Genomic DNA, 24,451 nt, shown 5'->3' on the forward strand with positions numbered 1-24,451 from the left:
AGCCCTCTAGCATGGCTCGGTCTGTGAGGCTTTTCCTTTTCATCACCACTGGCATTGTATTGATCTGCAGTGCCTTATTGATTGTGACTGTCTCTTGGCTGCTCTCTCTGCCCCAGTTCATTGAACATTTACTGAGTACCTGCCACATTTAAGGCTTTTTTGTCCCTACTCCCTTTTATGTGTAGGTGTCAGTGAATTGACTGCCCTGCAAACTGTCCCTGCTTGGGCATTTAACTGGTTCCACGTTAGCATGTGTGTGTGTGTGCATGCACGCACATATGCAAATAAACATTTTTCTTATATTTATACATCTACATAATATAAATATGTTTGCCCTGGTGTTTCTGCTGGATTCCTTCCTACCTCACTGGCTTGTTCGCAAGACGAAAGTCCTTAGCTCCGCTCTGATCTTTGTTCTCTATGAATTATAAATGGATGTTGAGGACTCGGAGAGAAGTGTGGTACTCATATACCTTTGAATGACAACACATCCTCCTGTACCTTTTTTTTAAATTTTTAAAAATTTTTGGCTGTGTTGGGTCTTCATTGCTGCACGTGGGCTTTCTCTAGTTGCAGCGAGTGGGGGCTACTTTTCGTTGTGGTGCACAGGCTTCTCATCGCAGTAGCTTCTCTTGTTGCAGAGCACGGGCTCTAGGCGAGCGGGCTTCAGTAGTTGCATCTCGCAAGCTCGGTAGTTGTGACGCACGGGCTTAGTTGCTCCATGGCATGTGGGATCTTCCCAGACCAGGGATCGAACCCATGTCCCCTGCGTTGGCAGGCAGATTCTTAACCACTGTGCCACCGGGAAGTCCCTCCTGTACCTTTAAGACCATCCTTTTTAATCAAGTGCACAGATTCTGGATGTATGCATTGGCAGTTGTGAGGGAGGAGAGGAATACCTGTTTATCCAGCCTGACGGGTCAAATCAGTGCTGGAGGTCAAGGGACTGACAACAAGGGCATTCCTGTATCCAACTGAATCCCATTATCATTTCTTTTCTACTGCTCACTGGTGCTAGCATCTGCTGTCTTATTTGTGTATCTGTGTGTGTTGTGTCACTTGGACTAGTTGCCAAACAACCAGGTGGGTTCAGTCAATGATTAATGTTGCTTATGATGACCAGGGCACAGGAAATGCTAAGTTTCAAAAATAATTTCATGATGTTTATTGTTCACAGTAAAGGAGGAAAATATTCTATAGTGATCACTACTGATTAAATACCAATGCAGTGAGGCTACTGAAATAAGATGGCGGAGTAGAAGGATGTGCTCTCACTCCCTCTTGTGAGAACACCAGAATAACAACTAGCTGCTGGACGGTCATCAACAGGAAGACACTGGAATTCACCAAAAAAGACACCACACATCCAACGACAAAGGAGAAGCCACAATAAGACAGTAGGAGGGGCGCAATCACAATAAAATCAAATCCCATAACTGCTGGGTGGGTGACTCACAGACTGGAGAACACATACCACAGAAGTCCACCCACTGGAGTGAAGATTCTGAGCCCCACATCAGGCTTCCCCACCTGGGGGTCCGGCAACAGGAGGAGGAATTCCTAGAGAATCAGACTTTGAAGGCTAATGGGATTTCACTGCAGGACTTCGACAGGACTAGGGAAAACAGAGACTTCACTCTTGGAGGGCACACACAAAGTAGTGTGTGGATAGGGACCCAGGGGAAGGAGCAGTGACCCCAGGGGAGACTTAATCAGACCTACCTGCTAGTGTTGGAGGTTCTTCTGCAGAGGCACGGTGGCTGTGGCTCACCGTGGGGACAAGGACACTGGCAGCAGAAGTTCTGGGAAGAACACCTTGGCGTGAGACCTCCCAGAGTCCACCATTAGCCCCACCAAAGAGCCCAGGTAGGCTCCAGTGTTGGGTTGCCTCAGGCGAAACAACCAACAGGGAGGGAACCCAGCCCCACCCATCAGCAGTCAAGCAGATTAAAGTTTTACTGAGCTCTGACCACCAGAGCAACAGTCAGCTCTACCCACCACCAGTCCCTCCCATCAGGGAACTTGCACAAGCCTCTTAGATAGCATCATCCACCACAGGGCAGACAGCAGAAGCAAGAGAAACTACAGTCCTGCAGCCTGTGGAACAAAAACCACATTCACAGATAGACAAGATGAAAAGGCAGAGGACTATGTACCAGATGAAGGAACAACATAAAACCCCAGAAAAACAACTAAATGAAGTGGAGATAGGCAACCTTCCAGAAAAAGAATTCAGAATAATGATAGTGAAGACGATCCAGGACCTCAGAAAAAGAATGAAGGCAAAGATTGAGAAGTTGCAAGAAATGTTTAACAAAGATCAAGAAGAATTAAAGAACAAACAAACAGATGAACAATACAATAACTAAAATGAAAAATACACTAGAAGGAAACAGCAGCAGAATAACTGAGGCAGAAGAATGGATAAGTGATCTGGAAGACAGAATGGTAGAATTAACTGCCACTGAAGAGAATAAAGAAAAAAGAATGAAGACAGCTTAAGGGACTTCTGGGACAACGTTAAACACAATATTCGCATTATAGGGGGCGCAGACGGAGAAGAGAGAGAGAAAGGACCTGAGAAAATATTTGAAGAGATTATAGTTTAAAACTTCGCTAACATGGGAAAGGAAATAGCCACCCAAGTCCAGGAAGTGCAGTGAGTCCCATACAGGATAAACCCAAGGAGAAACATGCCGAGACACATAGTAATCAAATTGGGCAAAATTAAAGACAAAGAAAAATTATTGAAAGCAGCAAGGGAAAAATGACAAATAACATAGAAGGGAACTCCCATAAGGTTAACAGCTGATTTCTCAGCAGAAATTCACAAGCCAGAAGGGAGTGGCATGATTTACCTAAAGTGCTGAAAGGGAAGAACCTACAGCCAAGATTACTCTACCTCGCAAGGATCTCATTCAGATTCGATGGAGAAATCAAAAGCTTTACAGACAAGCAAAAGCTAAGAGAATTCAGCACCACCAAACCAGCTCTACAACAAATGCTAAGGGAACTTCTCTAAGTGGAAAACACAAGAGAAGCAAAGAACCTACAAAAACAAACCCAAAACAATTAAGAAAATGGTCACAGGAACATACCTATCAATAACTACCTTAAATGTGAATGGATTAAATGCTCCAACCAAAAGACACAGGCTCGCTAAATGGATACAAAAACATGACCCATCTATATGCTGTCTACAAGAGATCCACTTCAGACCTAGGGACAAATACAGACTGAAAGTGAGGGGATGGAAAAAGATACTCCATGCAAATGGAAATCAAAAGAAAGCTGAAGTAGCTTTCAGCTACTCGTATCAGATAAAATAGACTTTAAAATAAAGAATGTGGGCTTCCCTGGTGGCGCAGTGGTTGAGAGTCTGCCTGCCGATGCAGGGGACACAGGTTCGTGCTCCAGTCCGGGAAGATCCCACATGCTGCGGAGTGGCTGCGCCCGTGAGCCATGGTTGCTGAGCCTGCATGTCTAGAGCCTGTGCTCCGCAACGGGAGAGGCCACAACAGTGAGAGGCCCACATACCCAAAATAAATAAATAAATAATAAAGAAAGAAAGAATGTTACAAGAGACAAGGAAGGACACTACATAATGATCAAGGGATGAATCCAAGAAGAAGATATAGCAATTATAAATACATATGCACCCAACATAGGAGCACCTCAATACATAAGGCAACTGCTAATAGCTGTAAAAGAGGAAAGTGACAGTAACACAATAATAGTGGGGGACTTTAACACCTCACTTACACCAATGGACAGATCATCCAAAATGAAAATAAATAAGGAAAGAGAAGCATTAAATGACACAATAGACCAGGTAGATTTAATTGATATTTATAGGACATTCCATCCAGAAACAGCAGATTACACTTTCTTCTCAAGTGCATACAGAACATTCTCCAGGATAGATCATATCTTGGGTCACAAATCAAGCCTTAGTAAAATGTAAGAAAATTGAAATCATATCAAGCACCTTTCTGACCTCAACACTATGAGATTAGAAGTCAGTTACACGGAAAAATACATAAAAAACACAAACACATGGACGCTAAACAATATGTTACTGAATAACCAAGACATCACTGAAGAAATCAAAGAGGAAATCAAAAAATACCTAGAGACAAATGACAATGAAAACACAACGATCAAAACCTGTGGGATGCAGCAAAAGCAGTTCTAAGAGGGAAGTTTATAGCTGTACAAGCCTACCTCAAGAAACAAGAAAAATCTCAAACAATCTAACCTTGCACCTAAAGGAACTAGAGAAAGATGAACAAACAAAACCCAAGGTGAGCAGAAGGAAAGAAATCATAAAGATCAGAGGAGAAATGAATGAAATAGAAACAAAGAAAACAATAGCAAAGATCAATAAAACTAAAAGCTGGTTCTCTGAAAAGATAAACAAAATTGATAAACCATTAGCCAGACTCATCAAGAAAAAGAGGGAGAGGACTCAAATCAATAAAATTAGAAATGAAAAACGAGAAGTTACAACAGACACCGCAGAAATACAAAGCATCCTAAGAGACTACTACAGGCAACTCTATGCCAATAAAATGGACAACCTGGAAGAAATGGACAAATTCTTAGAAAGGCATAACATTCCTTGCCAGACATAACCAGGAAGAAATAGAAAATATGAACAGACCAATCACAAGCAATGAAATTGAAACGGTGATTAAAAATCTTCCAAGAAACAAGAGTCCAGGAACAGATGGTTTCACAGGTGAATTCTGTCAAACATTCAGAGAAGAGCTAACACCCATCCTTCTCAAACTCTTACAAAAAATTGCAGAGGAAGGAACACTGCCAAACTCATTCTATGAGGCCACCATCACCCTGATACCAAAACCAGACAAAGATACTACAAAAAAAGAAAATTACAGACCAATATCACTGATGAATGTAGATGCAAAAATCCTCAGCAAAATACTAGCAAACAGAATCTAACAACACATTAAAAGGATCATACTTCATGATGAAGTGGGATTTATCCCACGGATGCAAGGATTCTTCAGTACACGCAAATCAATCAATGTGATACACCATATTAACAAATGGAAGAATAAAAACCATATGATCATCTCAATAGATGCAGAAAAAGCTTTTGACAAAATTCAACACCCATGTATGATAAAAACTCTCCAGAAAGTGGGCATAGAGGGAACCTACCTCACCATAATAAAGACCAGATACGACGAACCCACAGCAAACATCATTCTCAATGGTGAAAAACTGAAATGAAAGCATTTCCTCTAAGATCAGGAATGAGACAAAGATGTCCACTCTCACCACTATTATTCAACATAGTTTTGGAAGTCCTAGCCATGGCAATCAGAGGAGAAAAAGAAATACAAGGAATACAAATTGGAAAAGAAGAAGTAAAACTGTCGCTGTTTGCAGATGACATTATACTGTACATAGAGAATCCTAAAGATGCCACCAGAAAACTACTAGAGCTAATCAATGAATTTGGTAAAGAAACAGGATACAAAATCAGCGCACAGAAATCTCTTTCATTCCTATACACTAATGATGAAAAATCTGAAAGAGAGATTAAGGAAACATTCCTATTTACCATTGCAACAAAAAGAATAAAATACCTAGGAATAAACCTACCTTGGGAGACAAAAGACCTGTATGCAGAAAACTATAAGTCACTGATGAAAGAAATTAAAGATGATACAAACAGATAGATATACCATGTTCTTGGATTGGAAGAATCAGTACTGTGAAAATGACCAAACTACCCAAAGCAATCTACAGATTCAGTGCAATCCCTATCAAATTACCAATGTCATTTTTTAACAGAACTAGAAGAAAAAAATCTTAAAATTTGTATGGAGACACAAAAGACCCCGAATAGCCAAAGCATTCTTGAGGGAAAAAAACAGAGCTGGAGGAATCAGACTCCTTGACTTCAGACTATACTACAAAGCTACAGTAATCAGGACAATATGGTACTGGCACAAAAACAGAAACATAGATCAATGGAACAAGATAGAAAGCCCAGAGATGAACCCACGCACCTATGGTCAACTAATCTGTGACAAAGGAGGCAAGGATATACAATGGAGAAAAGACAGTCTCTTCAATAAGTGGTGCTGGGAAAACTGGACTGCTACATGGAAAAGAATGAAATTAGAACACTCCCTAACACCATACACAAAAATAAACTCAAAATGGATTAAAGACCTCAATGTAAGACCAGGCACTATAAAACTCTTAGAGGAAAACATAGGAAGGACACTCTTTGACATAAATCACAGCAAGATCTGTTTTGATCCACCTCCTAGAGTAATGGAAATAAAAACAAAACTAGGGCTTCCCTGGTAGCGCAGTGGTTGAAAGTCTGCCTGCCGATGCAGGGGACGCAGGTTCGTGTCCCGGTCCGGGAAGATCCCACGTGCCACGGAGCGGCTGGGCCCATGAGCCATGGCTGCTGAGCCTGCGCGTCCGGAGCCTGTTGTCCACAACGGGGGAGTCCACAATAGTGAGAGGCCTGCGTACCGCAAAAAATAAATAAATAATAAATAAAACAATAAACAAATGGGACCTGATGAAACTTCAAAGGTTTTGCACAGCAAAGGAAACCATAGACAAGACAAAAAGAAAACCCTCAGAATGGGAGAAAATATTTGCAAAGGAATCATCGAACAAAGGATTAATCTCCAAAATATATAAACAGCTCATGTAGCTCAATATTAAAGAAACAGGTAACCCAATCCAAAAATGGGCAGAAGACCTAAATAGATATTTCTCCAAAGGAGACATACAGAAGGCCAAGAAGCACATGAGAAGCTGCTCAACATCACTAATTATTAGAGAAATGCAAATCAAAACAACAATGAGTTATCACTTCACACCAGTTAGAATGGGCATCCTCAGAAAATCTACAAACAACAAATGCTGGAGAGGGTGTGGAGAAAAGGGACCCCTCTTGCACTGTTGGTGGGAATGTAAATTGATACAGCCACTATGGAGAACAGTATGGAGGTTCCTTAAAAAACTAAAAATAGGGCTTCCCTGGTGGCGCAGTGGTTGAGAGTCCGCCTGCCAATGCAGGGGACACGGGTTCGTGCCCCGGTCCGGGAAGATCCCACATGCCACGGAGCGGCTGGGCCCGTGAGCCATGGGCGCTGAGCCTGTGCATCCAGAGCCTATGCTCCACAACGGGGGAGGCCACAACAGTGATAGGCCTGCGTACCGCAAAAAAACAAAAAACTAAATATAGAATTACCATATGATCCAGCAATCCCACTACTGGGCATATACCCAGAGAACACCATAATTTAAAAAGACAAATGCACCCCAGTGTTCATTTCAGCACTGTTTACAATATCCAGGTCATGGAAGCAACCTAAATGCCCACTGACAGACAAGTGGATAAAGAAGTTGTGATATATATATACAATGGAGTATTACTCCACCATAAAAAGGAACGAAATTGGGTCATTTGTTGAGACGTGGATGGATCTAGAGACTGTCATACAGAGGAAAATAAGTCAGAAAGAGAAAAACAAATATTGTATATTAATGCATGTATGTGGAACCTAGAAAAATGGTACAGATGAACCGGTTTGCAGGGCGGAAGTTGAGACACAGATGTAGAGAACAAACGTATGGACACCAAGGGGGGAAAGCCTTGGGGGGGTGGGGATGGTTTTGTGATGAATTGGGAGACTGCGATTGACATGTATCCGCTGATGTGTATAAAATCTATGACTAATAAGAACCTGCTGTATAAAAAAAAAAGTAAAATTCAAAAAAAAAATAATAATACCAATGCTATGGAACTTCCCTGGCAGTCCAGTGGTTAAGAATGCGAGCTCCCGATGCAGGGGGCACAGGTTCAGTTCCTGGTTGGGGAACTAATAAGATCCCACGTGCTGCACGGCACAGCCTAAATAGATAAATAAATACCGATGCTGCTAAGTATTTTTTGCATATTTCATGTAATCTTCACTGCTCTCATAAGGTAAATACTCTTTATTTCTCTAGGAAATTGAGGTGCAGATGTTAAATACTGAAATACTTTAGAAAAGTGTTGAATGAGAAGTGAAACATGGGATTATAGTTAGCCAAAATCATAGTAAGCTTTAGCTATTAAAATAATTTTCTGAATCAGATTAATAACAGTTTTGTCAAGGAATTCTGATGAGTGGAGATTTTACTGTAGGGAGGCTTCTGGGGTCTTCCCACTCCCACTTAATCATAATCCTCTGCTGTAATGAGTTTGTCCTCTCCATTTTTACTTTGGAATCCTATACTGGAAAAGAATCAGGAGTTCATCGCAGATATAGGGGCATGTTTTGGGTTTTGTTGGAAGTTACGCGGGGAGATGCAGCTGATTGGAGTTCACAGGTAGAACACGTGTCTTATGACGGTGCCACCAACGTGCCTGCGTCCGGCGGGCTGCTGATTTACCATTGCTCCTAGACGAGGAAATCCAAATGCGTGCTGGCGGAGAGGCGAGGGAGTTGTAGCCCCTGCCATAACAGGAGGAACAGTCATTATTGTACTGAATTGTGGGACAGAATTTCACGTGTGAAATTATGGTTAGAAGCTGAATTCAGTTGTTTTTATATAAAGCTTTTTTCTGGGATTTAAGTGTTACAGTATTTAATATAGATATCAGCTACTAAGGAAATGGGAGGTTGAAAGTGCTTTGAGAAAAACAAAATTCAATCTTGTGATTTGGTTTAGATGTATGTTTCCAGAATTGCCTGTGCTTTCCTTTTCTGTCTAAATCACAACGTGAGTGGCTTCTGGTTAACAGTTTCATAGAACCGTATACATACGCCCAGGCCCCAAGCTCAGCAACGTGAATCAAGTAATTATTCATGACTCTAGAAGTATAAATAGGACTGCAATTCTTGACTTTTAGAAGCTAACTCATACTCCCTTAACCCATCCCTGCTGTACACATAAGTCTGGATTTATGTCTGTATATTTAAGAGCCTGGTAACATTGTAGCACCCACCAGACCCCACCTTCTGCTTCTCTGAGGCAGGGCAGTAAGGGAGCAAATGCTGGCTATTTTTAGGCCACTTTAAGCTGATCAGTCACTGACTGGCACACCCTTAGAGGCTATTTCAGTTCAGTAGCAAGTGCCAGAAGATAATGTTTCTGTGGCGGCAGAGAATAGTTGTAGAGTTCATCCATCAGGAATAAGGCCCAAGTCCACTGGTACGGGAGTGGGTGTTGCTATATCCTCATAGTAGAAATTGCTGTGTGTAAACTGAGGAGTAGGACTTTGAGGAATGGGTATGATCAAACAGTGCTTGGGCTTGGACTTACTACAGAAGACTGAGTGTTGTAGTTTTTCTTATGTCAGGGTTTCCGAAAGCAAGCTCATCACACGAGATGAATTGTGCCGAAACACAGCAGTAGAGGGCTGCCGCTGGCTCAGGCAAAACAGCGCCGTCTGTCCTGCTGTGGTAGCTTTTATTTAAGTATTATCTATGTTTACATTTTAAGACTTGTTTTCTTAACATTCCAGAAATGTCAAAGCAGCGACATATGCTTTTATTGATTATATAAGCAATAATGGGCTTTCTTGAAAACATGCCGTGCTTCGTCCTTGAGCGCAAAAGTAGCACAAGGACATTTCCTTGCGTTCCCACCATTCTGATTATACTGAGGACATCTCATGGATCAGTGCCTGAAGCACTCAATGCTTATTTGCAGGCCCCTGGTTTGCGGGGGGGGGGCGGGGGGCTCAAAACATCCAGGACTGTTTACAGTTCTGGCTTATTCACATGCCCCCGGTTTGCCGGGGGGGCTCAAAGCAATCAGGACTGTTTGCAGTTCTGGCTTATTCGCCAGCCCCCAGTTTGCTGGGGGGGGGGGCTCATGGGTCACATCTCCTTTCCATGTCCTCAGTTATTCCACTACAACTGAGAAGAGAGGAAAGAGAGGAAGTACAGTAGGAAGAGTAGCATGACCGAGGGAATGGTAAAGTTTCTTGAAGCCAGTCATGGGAAGCTCATACACTGTGTTGCCACTCTGGGGGCTTAAAAAGTGACCTTACTGAAGCCAGCGCTGGAGTCAGTGGTTTGACAGTAGTGTTAAGACCGTCTAAGAGGGAATTCTGAGACTGGGAAACCAACTGGGGAAGTGCCCAGAGCCTAGACTAAATCTTCGTAGAGATTTAGGAGGGAGAAAAGGGCAGATATTTTCTAGCAGTGATATTCAGCTTACGTATAGCTCTTGAGCCAAAGTTGATTATTTTGCCTATCACCACAACACGTTAACCTTCTAGAACATATAATTCTAGGATTTCTAAAATGTCTTGTGATTGTATATACAACATAGGGCAGAAGTGCTGGGTGGGAAATGAGCTTTTTCTACGAGTTTTGGTTTGAGTACCAGTTTCTCTATTGTTATTAAGAATATGTCTCTAACATATCCATATAGATGTAACTGTCTGACCATCATCAAAAAACTGCTTTTAACATTTCAAGATGATACACCTCTCATTACAGCTATAGGGGTCCGGTTCCGTGGTACACTATAAATCTCGATTTACCACCGTACAAAAGATGGCATGAATTGATGGTTGACAAGGCACCAGCGGTATGCTATGATTCTTAAATCTTTTGTTTCTGACTTTACTGGATATAATTGCATTTGAAAGAACACGTCATGATATTATGTACCAAGTATTTTAAGAATCTGCTTTCCATGGTTCTCTGCCATTTACAATAAATGATAGTAGAGGAAAGATGTCATTTCTCTGTAGCGTCTTGCTCTTTTTACTAGCCTTTGCCTTTGTTTCTTTAGCTCATATCATATGCATCATCTAAATGGTTAATCAAATGTCATGTTAAAGATGTGTTTACATATACGCTTTTAAATAGTACTCCTCTATTTAGCTGCATATGGGTAAGTCAGAAGGTCTAGATCTGTTTTCATTATACCAGTATTAATCTTAAATGTCAACACTTCTTTATGTCTCTTATCAACTTTTAAATTTATTTTTCAGCTAAAAGTTATAGTGAATTCCCTGAAAAATATGATAAATGCATTTGAGCCAAGTGGAAAAATTGTGCAGTTAGTGGATCAAAAGTTGGTAAGAAATATTATTTCCTACAGTAAATGTTAAACACACACAGGTACACATATACACACACGAGTTCAGCAAAGGCTCTGTTATTTATTTAAAGGCATAATTTGGACAAGTGTGCTTTTATTCCAGACTACTGTCAAAACTTCAGAGGGACTTAAAATTCTGGGGCTTGGTAATATTACAGTAATAGGACATAAAATAGCATGGCAAATTTTGGCAGTTAGCTGCTCTTTAATGTTTTCTAAAAGTATGAACTGTTTTACAGAGCATTGGGCAAATATCCGTGTTTCATCTGGGAGTACAGCATTTCCTTCTGTGATGTGTACTTAGGTTTGCAAGTTCACTATTGAAAATTTGGGTTTTTCTTAAGTACTTTGCCTGAGCATGTCAAGACACTGAGCGATGTTCTAGATATGACCAAATGACACGCTCAGCCCAGCCCTGCCCCTCAGTAGCTGTGACCATTGAAACGCACTTGGGTTGTGTGTTTCGTGTCTTTGTGCGTTCACCAGACCATTTCATTTCTTGGTCCTGCAGGAAGATTCCATTTCTCAGACCCTTTTTTTATTTAGATGAAACCAGTAGAAAATCTAGGGCCTGGGCCCTAGAGCCCCCAGAGAGATCCTCATCACCCTCTTTCAGTCTGTGCTTTGGGGAAAGGATTGGGGAGGAAACCAAGGCCCTAGGGCAGATGTTTTAACCTCAATAGTGATGACATGTGGGATTGGATAATACTTTGTCATGGGCACTGTCTGTGCATTGTAGGGTGTTGAGCAGCGTCCTTGGCCTCGACTCACTGGGTGCCAGTAGCACCCCTTCAGTTGTGACAACCAAAAATGTCTCTAGACTTCACCAGATCTTCCCGGGGGGAAAGCCATCCCCGGTTGAGAATCATTGTCCTAGAGGCTGGACGTTCCGGGCATACCATTCCTATGACACTTGTACCTGCCAACCACCAAACCTGTTATTCCTCACGTTTGTGCTCTCAGAGCCTTTGATTAAGGCTATCCTTTATGTTCATACTCACCAGACTTCCCCAAAATACAAACGTTGGCAGAAGCAGTAGCAGAAGAGGCCCCCAGATGCCCCAGGTGCCCTAATCCCCCTAACCTGCGTGTCAGCAGGGAGGGCAGCATGCAGAAGGTTTAAGTGCCCAGACTTCGCAATCAGACATTAAGGGTTTTGTTTGTTCTTTAAACATTGGATTTTAAGGTTAGATCAGTCACTCACTAGCTGTGTGTCCTCCGACAAGTTTCTTAACATATGCAACTTCAGATTTCTCTCCAGGGAGAACTTACTAATAATACATATTTCATATGGTGGTTGTGAGGATTAAATGACTTACTGTATGTAAAGCCCAGTGCTTGCATGTAAAAAATGGTAAACAACTGTTCAGTAAGTCATTTTCGTCTGTTAAATTGGCAGGAGTGTTCCGCTTGTGCAATGCTTTGAATTCCTAGGCAAAAAAATGATTTGCCTAGTTAGATAACATTACATATAATTACCAAGTTAGTGAAAAATGAGACTTGCAAATCTTAAACACATTATCTTAGCAAGAGGCTGTAAGCTTAATTCTTTATCTAATTGTTAGTGAATAGTTGCAGTTGAGAATAAAAGTATATATGAATGGGTAAAGAGGATGTGGCATATATATACATACAATGGAATAATAGCCATAGAAAAGAATGAAATCCTGCCATTTGTGACAACATGGAAAGACCTAGACGGTATTATGCTAAGTGAAATAAGTCAGAGGAGGACAGATACTGTATGTTGTCACTTACATGTGGAATTTAAAAAACTGAACAAACGTTAAGAAAACAGAAACAGAGTCATACATACAGAGAATAAACAGGTAGTTGCCAGAGGGGAGAGGGGTTGGGGGGAGGAGAGGAACAGGTGAGGGAGATTAAGAGGTACAGACTTAAAGTTACAAAATAAAAGAGTCATGGGTATAAAATGCACAGTGTGGGGAATATAATTAATAATAATAAGTTAACGTCTTTTTATGGTGACAGATATAACTAGACTTGATCATTTTTAAATGTATAGAATATTGAATCGCCGTGTTGTGTACTGGGAACTAACATAGTGTTGTAGGTCAATTATACTTCAAAAGCAAAGTAACTCATAGAAAAAGAGATCAGATTCGGGAAGGTGGATTGGATGAAGGTGGTCAAAAGGTACAAACTTCAGTTACAAGATAAATGAGTACTAGAGATGTAATGTACAGCATGATGATTGTAATTAACGCTGCTGTGTGTTACATATGAAAGCTGTTAAAGGAGAAAATCCCAAGAGTTCTCATCACAAGAAAAAAATTTTTTTCTTTTTTTTTAAATTTTATATTTATTTGAGATGATGGATGTTCACTGAATTTATTTTGGTAATCACTAAATGACATATATAAATCAGACCATGCAAAAGAAGTATGTATGTCCACATTGAATTTGCTCATGTGTCCGTTGTTTGCTAACAGGATGTGGTAATGCATCTCAGCCTAAGATTGGCTGTTAACCTTACAAGTGTTTTGTGAATCACTAGAATACAGATTTGTTGCTATGAGTGTGGGAAGGGAATAGTACATTAGTACCCCTCATCCTTGGGAGATACATTCCAAGACCCCCAGTGGATGCCTGAAACTGTAGATAGTACTGAACCCTATGTGTACTTTGTTTTTTTCCTATAAGTACATACCTATAAGTTTAATTTTTAAACTAGGCACAGTAGGAGATTAACAACAACTAATAATAAAATAGAACAATTATAACAGTACAGTGTAATAAAAGTCACGTGAATGTGCCCTCTCTCTCAAGCTATCATACTGTCCTGTACTCACCCTTCTTCTTTGTGATGATGTGAGATGATTAAATGCTTACATGATGAGATGAAGTGAGGTGAATGAAGTGGGCATTGTGACATACCATTAGGCTACTAGTGACCTGACGTTACTTCAGAAGCAGGAGCATCTGCTTCTGGTGATCCTGGATCATCAAGCCATGACAAAGCTGATGGTTGAATGTCAGGAGCAGACAGTGGCAGTGGTTGGGGACCCCAGGTGGGACAGGGTAGGATGGCAGGAGATTTCATCGTGCTACTCAGAATGGCATGCAGTTTAGTACTCATGAATTGTTTACTTCTGGGATCTTCCATTTAATATTTTTGGGCTGTGGTTGACCATGGGTAACAAACCTCAGACAGCAAGACCACGGTCAAGGAAGGACAGCAGTAATGAGGGTGTGATGTTAATGGCTAGAGGGCAAGTTTGAGCAGAGATGAGGAATGCTTGTTGTGATGTTCCTGTGTTGTGAGCCATGTTAGGACATCCAAGTGGAATTATTCTAGTTCATCTCTCTAGAGAATAGCGTGAACTATAAGGCAGGAAAAAACAATCTGAGAATCATAGGTCTCTGCCTAGTACTTGAGATGAGTTTATGGGGTACACAAGCAAGAGTTATAGGGGCCCAATATTGAGTATAACATAGAATCTTTTAGAAATACATGATGTGAAAGTGCTTTCAAAAGTAAGCTTTGATCATCTATTATGGCAGCAATAGCTAGTACAAATTATATGTAAAAGAACCAAATCTCAAAGCCACACTTTAGGCTGAATGACTGTTAGTGTATTTGTTTTTCAGCCTGGTCTACTTGGCAACTTTCCCGGGCCTTTCGAGGAGGAAATGAAGGGGATTGCAGCAGTTACTGAAATACCTTTAGGTAAAGTTCACCTGGCAGCTTTTTTTTTTTTTTGTGGTACGCGGGCCTCTCACTGCTGTGGCCTCTCCCGTTGCGGAGCACAGGCTCCGGACGCACAGGCTCAGCGGCCATGGCTCACGGGCCCAGCCGCTCCGCGGCATGTGGGATCTTCCCGGACCGGGGCGCGAACCCGTGTCCCCTGCATCGGCAGGCGGACTTTCAACCACTGCGCCACCAGGGAAGCCCCCACTTGGCAGCTTTTAAAACATTGAATAAAGTACTTAAAATTTTTTTTATTGAGGTATGGTATACATACAGTAAAGTGCACAGATATTAAGTATACAGCGCAATCGAGGTTTTTAAATGCATACATGCGTGTAATCACAGCTCAGAACAAGATACAGAAACAAATTCCAGCAATCCAGCATGCTCCATCCTGCACTTTCACACAGTTCTGAGTCCCCTGTTAACCACTGTTCTGACTTCACTGTAGATTAATTTTGCCTCTTGAACGTCTTACAAACAGAGCCGAACAGTATGAACTGTTGTCTGGTTTCTTGCACTTATCATTATAGGTAGTAGGCTATTGTATGAATAGGATATTTTTTGTTTCCAGATTTGGGATATTAAGAATAAAGCAGTTATGAACACTCTTGTACATGTCCTTTGATGGGCATACGCACTCATTTCTCTGCGATATGTCCTGGGTCATAGGGTAGCTATATGTTTAGCCTTGTACACTCTGCCAGCCAGTTTTCCAAAGTGATTGTACCCATTGACAGTCAACCTGGTACAAGAGTTTTCGTTTTCTCCACTTGCTAATTCTCCACGTGATAGTCTCAGTCTTTTATTTAGTCCACTTTGTCGAGTGTGTTATATTCGCCCATTATTGTTTAATTTGCATTTCCCTGATGACTAATGAGATTGAACAGTTTTTTGACCTTTTCCTTTCTTCCTTGCTTTCTTCTTCCCTTCCTCCCTCCCTCCCTCCTTCCTTCCTTCATTGTGCTTGTTAAATCTAATGCCCATTTTTATTGGTTTGAAGGAATTCTTAATATGTATACTGATACAGGTCCTTTGTCAGATGTATGTATGCCAAACCTTCTCCCACACTGTAGCTTGCATTTATTTTCTTATTGGTGTCTTTTGATGAACAGAAATTCTTAATTTTAATGCAGTCCAATTTTTCAATTTTTTGATGGGTAGTGCTTTTTATGCCCATTTAAGTGATCTTTGCCTACCCCCAAACATATTCTTCTGTGTTTTCTTCTGTATGTTTTTGTTTACTTTTTTCATATAGGCCCATTGTGTATCTTGAATTAACTTTTGCATATGATATGAATTATAGATCAAGGTTCAAGTTTTCTCCAATTGACAATACCGTTTATTAAAAAGACTCTCATTCCCTCAGTAAATTGCAGTGGTGCCTTTGATATAAATCACATGATTGCGTGTATCTGATTCTATTTGGGGACTTTCCACCTAGTTTCATTTGTCTGTTTGTCTTTTCTTACACCAATACTATGCTACTGCAATTACTAAAGCTTTATAGTAAGTCTTAATATCAGGTACTGTAAGTTTTCTAACTTTCTTTTTTTCTTTAAAATTCTCTTAGGTAGTCTAGACCCTTTGCATTTCCACATAAATTTTAGAATCAACTTGACAAAAGAACCTACTGATATTTTCAGTGGGATTATAATCCTGAGTTTTCCAAGCCACAAACTTGGTATATGAGATTTCAGCATTTATTTAGGTTATTGATTTCTCTGAGCAGTATTTTTTTATTTTCAGGGAAGAGGTCTTGCATATCATTCATTCATCAAATCCTTTGTTATATCATTTATCATATTCTTCATATTCATCATATCCTTAAATTAAGTATTGATGTTTTTGGAAGCTGTTTTTAAATTTTCCATTTCCAATTTATAGCACTTAATTTAATGAAAAAGACTTTTTCTGTTGCCCCAAAAGTTTTATTTTTAAGCCATCAAATCAATAGAGTTGTTACTTTAAGTAAACTCTATATACCTTGGTTTTACAAGAGATGACTGAGAATTTCTAAAAATCAATAGTATTTATCAACAAAAGTGGCTAGATTTTTTTTGTTTTTGCTTCTTTAAAAAGATAATTAACATACTAGAAATATGTTTTTTCAGTCTATATGAGAAATGTCTTTAATTCCTTTATTATGTAAAGGACTCTAGCAAATGAATACCACGTATAACTCAAGAGAAAAATGGATTGAGAAGATTAACAGATGAGTCATAATAAAATAAGAGTGGAATTTCACCAAAATAGAAATCAAATGGAAATAAAATAAACATTAGGGTGGGAAAAAAACATATTAAGCTTAACATGTTAACATGAAATGGAACAGAGAAAAAGTGTGTTGTATACCTTCAAATTAAAAGCTGAGTGGTATTATTATTGTACAGGTTAGGAAAAATGTTCAAAAATTAAAAATGTTTTACAATGGAATTTCTTGATAAGCTCAGCACTTATTTTACTGTCTCTTTTCTCACCTTAGAAATATTAGTCACACTCTAAAAACCTGAGCAAAATACATTTTCAGCATCCAACCAAGACCCAGATGTATTAAATTATCATATTTGAGCCCTCCAAAGAAAACTAAAATGAAGCATATTGTCGAAAACTATGGACATTATGTTGCCGTATAATTCCAACATGCCCAGATGTTCAGCTTGTCCAATAGTTGCTTCTCTGGGGACTCATTTTATCTTGAATCTGCAGAAAGTACAGGCTACTGAGACACCTGCACCCAACCAGCCATTCAGACTCACTCAGACTGTCTGCGGACACTTACGTATGCCCAGGCAGAAACTCACACGGCGATGATATTTCAACCTTTTCTTTCTTTTTTTTTTTTTTACATCTTTTTTGGAGTATAATTGCTTTACAATGGTGTGTTAGTTTCTGCTTTATAACGAAGTGAATCAGTTATACATATACACATGTTCCCATATCTCCTCCCTCTTGCGTCTCCCTCCCTCCCACCCTCCCCTTCCCACCCCTCCAGGCGGTCACAAAGCAGAGCTGGTCTCCCTGTGCTTTGCGGCTGCTTCCCACTAGCTATCTACCCTACGTTTGGTAGTGATATATGTCCATGCCTCTCTCTCGCTTTGTCACAGCTTACCCTTCCCCCTCCCCATATCTCAACCTTTTCTTAAAAAAAGAATTTTCTAACAATGTCATAGTTCTATATATTGACCAAAAGTTTCCTGTCTTTTCTCATAGGAGAGATTATTTCATTCAATATTTTCTATGAATTTTTTACCATTTGTACTTCAATAATAACAGAAGACAAAGAAGGTAAATAAATGTGTGCTGAGGGAAGGTGGGTGGTACAAGGTACAAAGTAGAAGAAAAATCTTTAACTAAATGAAATTAGAACTTGTAAAATACAGGCTTGCTATGTAAATACCATGTGCATGTTGCATATGGTTTTATAGATCTTGGTAAGTTTTTGAAAGTGAATTGAAAGCTGTTCTTATTTTAAGACCACTGTAATGCCTATTAAAGTTTAATTCAGGTATGCAAAACTCTTGGAAGAAGTGTTTCAGGATTATAAACATTCTTACTATTCTTCATAGTCTACTTATACCCCTATTTATGATTTGATATAAGTACTCACAGGGGCAGGACAGACTTTCTCCCATCATTTTCCAGCCAAGGGACCCTGTGCTCACTTTTCCATGTTTTTCCTGACAAGTGCCCAGTGTACAAGGCACAGGATGATTTACCCTGATTCACTCTTAGTTTTGACCTGTTCTCTGGGTATAGCTGTAGGTGACAATCCCTGAAGGGAAGCATGTTGGTAAGTTGCATTAGATGAGGCTGAGATAGCTGTGTCTGAGTAGGACTGTGTCATAGTGAACCACAAAATGACCACCTACCCTTGTCCCATATTCCAGTCTCAGTTCTCTGGAACCCTGTGCTCTCAGGTATTGGGGGGGAATCTGGCCAGTGTGACAGGGACAGCAGTTTGATCTTGTTACAGCCTATGATATCAGATGCTGCTTAATTCTTATTGTTGGATTGAACAGTTGGGAATATCACTTAAACAAAATTAAGTGTCCAGCTTTGGTTTAGAATCAGTCATACTGTCATAATTGCTGTTACATGTCTCTTCTGCTTACTTTGAATTAGGTCATCTACTACACGCCCGAAACATGGATTTTGGAGTATTTCTTGGGTAAGTAAAACATGTGGTGTGTCTCAGTCCCTGAGAAGAGTAGGTTGTATTACACTGATGAAAAGTAAGTCCCAAGTCATTCCCAGAATATGACCAGAAGTAGAGATCCTAGATTCCGTAGTTTTGAGACCAGGTGGGCACACTCTTATTCATTTATTTGAGAGTTTGTAGCTGAGGTGCACCCAGTGGACAGAAATCTGGAGCATGCTTGAAGGCCCTAGATGCACTTCTAGTTTATTGCTTAGAAGGAAGAGTAGCATTCTATTTCATGTGTCTTCTTGACCTTTCTGAAAAAAATATAACAGGGCTTTGTAATTAGAGACCTAAATACTAACCTGGGGTTTGCTAATATAGGCTGTGCCATGTTGGGGGAGTTACTTAACTTCTCTGAGCCTCAGTTTTATCATGTGGAAAATGGAGGCTAAAACTACCCATACTGAAAAATCCTTGTGAGGATTGATCATTAGGGATTATGTAGATAAAGCACATGGTATAATGCCTGACCATCATTATCATATTCATCATTATTATCATTGTTATCAAATGTCAACTGAAATTTGTCTTTTGTAGGTGGAATGTAAACAATAATACCTGGGTCGTAACTGAGGAACTAAAACCTTTAACAGTGAATTTGGACTTCCAAAGAAACAATAAAACTGTCTTCAAGGCGGCAGGCTTTGCTGGCTATGTGGGCATGTTAACAGGATTCAAACCAGTAAGGAATCTGTTGTTACATAATTTTACAGGTAGCTCTCTGTGAAAGGTGGAGTCTAAGGAAATGAGGACCTAAAAAGAATATGAAGCCCCAGTTCATCGCATTGTACTTGTTGTTACCTTCCTTCTTAGGTTTGAGCTCACATGGTAGAGAAGAGTAGGAAGCGGGGGTTTCAGAGCCTTTTGTGGAGATAAAGCATGTGGTGGGTCTCAAGGGCTGGGAGTGTAAATCTGGATCTGGCCATGGGTCTGCCCCTTAAGCAAGTTAGTCATTAAGTCTCTGCACTTAAGTTTCCTGGTCAGAAAATTGTGGCCAACAGCATCCCACCTACTTATCTCACGCAGTATATGTGAAAAATGCTTTGAACTTCTAAAAAAGCTCTGTTAATAGAAGGTCAGAGTATCATGGTTTTGATTTTTCTCCCCCCACCCCGGCTCAATTTCCCAATCCAGGACCTGATATAACAGTGTAAAATAGCACAGTGAGGGGGCCTTAAACAGGATGGCTGAGGTTTCTGACATTGCTTGGTTTTCTTTTCAGGGACTACTTAGTCTTACGCTTAATGAACGTTTCAGTACAAATGGCGGTTTTATGGGTGAGTAGAGAGTTCTTAAATAAAATGGGAATTTCATAGCTGTTTTAAGAGGAGGGCTAGACTGTGCCTTCTGGTTAATAGTTTAATGTCTTCTAGGACCTGTGACACTGTGTGTGTTTGATCTCTTCCAGGTGTCATAGAATGGATTTTGGGAAAGAAAGATGCCAAGTGGATAGGGTTTATCATTAGATCAGTTCTGGAAAATAGCACAAGGTAATCTGTTTGGTTGCTTTATTATCAGATTTAATATTTATTATTTTTTTCTTGAGATACAGTTGACATACTAGTTTAAGATGTACTACAAGATGTTTAGATATTTGTATATATGGCATAATGATTACCACAATAAGTCTAGTTAACATCCATCACCTCACATAGTTACACATTTCTTTTTCCTTTTTTTTTTTCTTTTCTTTTTTTATTTTTTTGCGGTGTGCGGGCCTCTCACCGCTGTGGCCTCTCCCGTTGCGGAGCACAGGCTCCGGACGCGCAGGCTCAGCGGCCATGGCTCACGGGCCTAGCCGCTCCGCGGCATGTGGGATCTTCCCGGACCAGGGCATGAACCCATGTCCCCTGCATCGGCAGGTGGACTCTTAACCACTGCGCCACCAGGGAAGCCCTCTTTTTCCTTTTGATGAGAACTTTTAAGATTTCCTTTCTTTGCAACTTTCAAATATGCAGTACAGTATTATTAACTGTATACACTATGATATACATTACATCCCCAGGACTTATACTTATTTTATGACTGGAAGTTTGTACCTTTTTGACACTTCACCCGTTTTGCCCACCTGTCACCACCCACCCCCAGTCAACCACCAGTTTGTTCTCTGTATCTATGAATTCCTTTGTTTGTTTTTTGATTCCACTTATAAGTGTGATCACATGGTATTTGTCTTTCTCTGTCTGATTTATTTCATTTAGCAAAATGCTCTCAAGGTCCATCCATGTTGTCACAAATGGCAAGATTTCATTCTTTTTTTTTGGCTAAGTAATACTCTTGTATATGTACCACATCTTCTTTATCCATTCGTCCTTAGATGGACACTTAGGTTGTTTCCATAACTTGGCTTATTGTAAATAGTGCTGTGGTAAATGTGGGGCTGCAGACATCTTTCTGAGTTCATGTTTTCATGTCCTTCAGATAAACACTTGGAAGTGGGATTGGTGGTGGTGGTAATGGTGGTTTTAGCTTTTTGAGGAACCTCCATACTGGTGGTTTCATAGTGGCTGCACCAATTTACATTCCCACAAACAGTGCACAAGGGTTCCCTTTTCTCCACACCCTGGCCAACACTTGTTACCGCTTGTCTCTTTGATAATAGCCAGTCTGACATGTGAGATGATAGCTTATCGTGGCTTTGACTTGCATTTCCCACCTTCTCATGCACCTGTTGGCCATCTTTGGAAAAATGTCTATTCGGATTCTCTGTCCATTTTTTAACCAGGTTGTCTTTTTTTTTGCTATTGAGTGGTATGAGTTCCAGATATATTATGGATATTAACCCCTCCTCAGATAAATGATTTGCAAATATTTTCTCCCATTCACTAGGTTGCCTTTTCATTTTGTTGATGGTTTTATTTGTTTAGAAGCTTTTTAGTTTGAGGTATTCCCACTTGTTTATTTTTGTCTTTGTTGCCTTTGTTTTGGTGTCAAATCCAAAAACTCATTGCCAAGACCAGTGTCAGGGAGCTTATTGCCTGTGTTGTCCTTTAGGAGTTTTATGATTTCAGGTCTTACATTTAAGTCTTTAATCCATATTGATTTTTGTGTATGGTGTAAGATAGTGGTTTGGTTTCATTCTTTTGCATGTAGCTGTGCAGTTTCCCAAACACCATTTATTGAAGAGACTGTCCTTCTCCAATGTATATTCTTGGTTCTTTTTTCATAACTTAATTATGGGCTCTCTATTCTGTTCCATTGATCTATGTGTCTGTTTTTATGTCAGTACCATTGTTTTGATTACTATAGCTTTGTAATACAGTGTGGAATATAGTTATTCTTCTTTTTCAAGATTGCTTTGGCTATTCAGGGCCTTTTGTGATTCCACACAAATTTTAGGATTGTTCTATTTCTGTGAAAAATGCCTTTGGAATTTTGATAGGGATTGCAGTGAATCTGTAGCTTGTTTTGGGGTAGTTTGGACATTTTAACATTAATTCTTCCAGTCCATGACAGTGGAATATCTTTCTGTTTGTGTCTTCTTCTGCTTCTTTCAACAGTATCTTATAGTTCTCAGTGTACAGGTCTTTCACCTCCTTGGTTAAATTTATTCCCATGTATTTTATTCTTCTTTATAGAGATTTATATATATGTATATAAATTTATTTTTTTTATTTTTGGCTGCATTGGGTCTTCGTTGCTGTGTGTGGGCTTTCTCTAGTTGCGGTGAGCGGGCTTCTCATTGCAGTGGCTTCTCTTGTTGCGGAGCACAGGCTCTAGGCACGGGCTTCAGTAGTTGTGGCTCGTGGACTCAGTAGTTGTGGCTTGTGGGCTCTAGAGCGCAGGCTCAGTAGTTGTAGTTGTGACATATGGGCTTAGTTGCTCCGCGGCATGTGGGATCTTCCCAGATCAGGGATCGAACCCGTGTTCCCTGCATTGGCAGGTGGATTCTTAACCACTGTGCCACCAGGGAAGCCCTATTTTATTCTTTTTAATGTAATTGTAAATGGGATTGTTTTCTTAATTTCTCTTTCTGATAGTTTGTTATTAGTGTATGGAACCACAACTGATTTTTGTATACTGATTTTGTGTCCTGCAACTTTACTGAATTTATTATTCCTAACAGTTTTTTTGGCAGAGTCTTTAGGGATTTCTATATAGAGTATTATGTCATCTGCAGATAGTGACAATTTCAGTTCTTCCTTTCTGATTTGGATACCTTTTATTTCTTTTTCTTGCCTGATTACTCTGGCTAATACTGCCAATACTGTATTGAATAAAAAGGGCAAGAGTGGGCAACTTGGTCTTGTTCCTAATCTTAGAGAAAAAGCTTTTAGCTTTTCACTGCTGAGTATGATGTTAACTGTGGGCTTGTCATATATGGCCTTTATTATGTTGAGGTATGTTTCCTTTATACCCACTTTTTTGAGATGTTGAATAAATGGATGTTGAATTTTGTCAAATGCTTTTTCTGCATTTATTAAGATCATATTTTTATCCTTCATTTTGTTAATGGGTGTATCAAATTGATTTGTGGATGTTGAACCATCATTGCATCATGCTGTATGATCCTTTTAATATAGTTTATTTTAAATTACTCATATTAAAATATTTCCCAGCTTTATCTTCCACTGAGGAACTATTTCAGAACTTCTTAGGTGAACCTTTGACACTCATGGAATTCTTCATGTTTTGTGTGTGTATGTTTATAGCAAGAAAATGAAATGATTTATTTAAAAAGTTCTGGGGATAGTGCCCCTATGAAGGGCATCTATGAATTTTTCTTGGTGTAAAAAAAAATCCCCACCCATACAGAAAATAAAAATTTGTATAATAAAATCTTCATTTAGATCATAGTACCCCAATGCACATATGGTCACCTTATCTTTGATAAAGGAGGCAAGAATATACAGTGGAGAAAAGACAGCCTCTTCAGTAAGTGGTGCTGGGAAAACTGGACAGCTACATGTAAAAGAATGAAATTAGAACACTCCCTAACACCATACACAAAAATAAACTCAATATGGGTTAAAGACCTAAATGTAAGGCCAGACACTATAAAACTCTTCGAGGAAAACATAGGCAGAATACTCTATGACATAAATCACAGCAAGATCCTTTTTGACCCACCTCCTAGAGAAATGGAAATAAAAACAAAAATAAACAAATGGGACCTAATGAAACTTCAAAGCTTTTACACAGCAAAGGAAACCATAAACAAGATGAAAAGACAACCCTCAGAATGGGAGAAAATATTTGCAAACGAATCAACAGACAAAGGGTTAATCTCCAAAATATACAAGCAGCTCATGCAGCTCAATATCAAAAAAACAAACAGCCCAATCTAAAAATGGGCAGAAGACCTAAATAGACATTTCTCCAAAGAAGATACACAGATTCCCAACAAACACATGAAAGGATGCTCAACATCACTAATCATTAGAGAAATGCAAATCAAAACTACAATGAGGTATCACCTCACA

At 39.8% G+C, this 24,451-nt stretch overlaps 2 protein-coding genes across 3 annotated transcripts in view; one reads left to right on the top strand and one right to left on the bottom strand.

Annotated features, from left to right (window-relative positions):
- The window catches only part of ASAH1 (N-acylsphingosine amidohydrolase 1), a 45,780-nt gene that overhangs the window by 17,728 nt on the left and 3,601 nt on the right, over nt 1-24,451 (top strand). For both annotated transcript variants that reach the window (XM_082680278.1, XM_082680279.1), the window contains exons 3-10: nt 10,503-10,593; nt 11,003-11,089; nt 14,725-14,803; nt 18,038-18,112; nt 18,950-18,995; nt 19,566-19,710; nt 20,251-20,305; nt 20,437-20,518. In XM_082680278.1, the coding sequence (XP_082536404.1) occupies nt 10,503-10,593; nt 11,003-11,089; nt 14,725-14,803; nt 18,038-18,112; nt 18,950-18,995; nt 19,566-19,710; nt 20,251-20,305; nt 20,437-20,518 (660 nt within the window). The remainder of the gene's footprint in view (nt 1-10,502; nt 10,594-11,002; nt 11,090-14,724; nt 14,804-18,037; nt 18,113-18,949; nt 18,996-19,565; nt 19,711-20,250; nt 20,306-20,436; nt 20,519-24,451) is intronic.
- Nucleotides 19,165-24,451, bottom strand: part of PCM1 (pericentriolar material 1) — a 113,870-nt gene continuing 108,583 nt past the window's right edge. Inside the window, exon 42 of the mRNA XM_082680271.1 lies at nt 19,165-19,282. Within this exon, the coding sequence (XP_082536397.1) occupies nt 19,257-19,282 (26 nt within the window). The 3' untranslated portion in view covers nt 19,165-19,256. The remainder of the gene's footprint in view (nt 19,283-24,451) is intronic.

This window comes from Grampus griseus (assembly GCF_964374135.1).
Source record: "Grampus griseus genome assembly, chromosome: 21".
Lineage (NCBI taxonomy): Eukaryota > Metazoa > Chordata > Mammalia > Artiodactyla > Delphinidae > Grampus > Grampus griseus.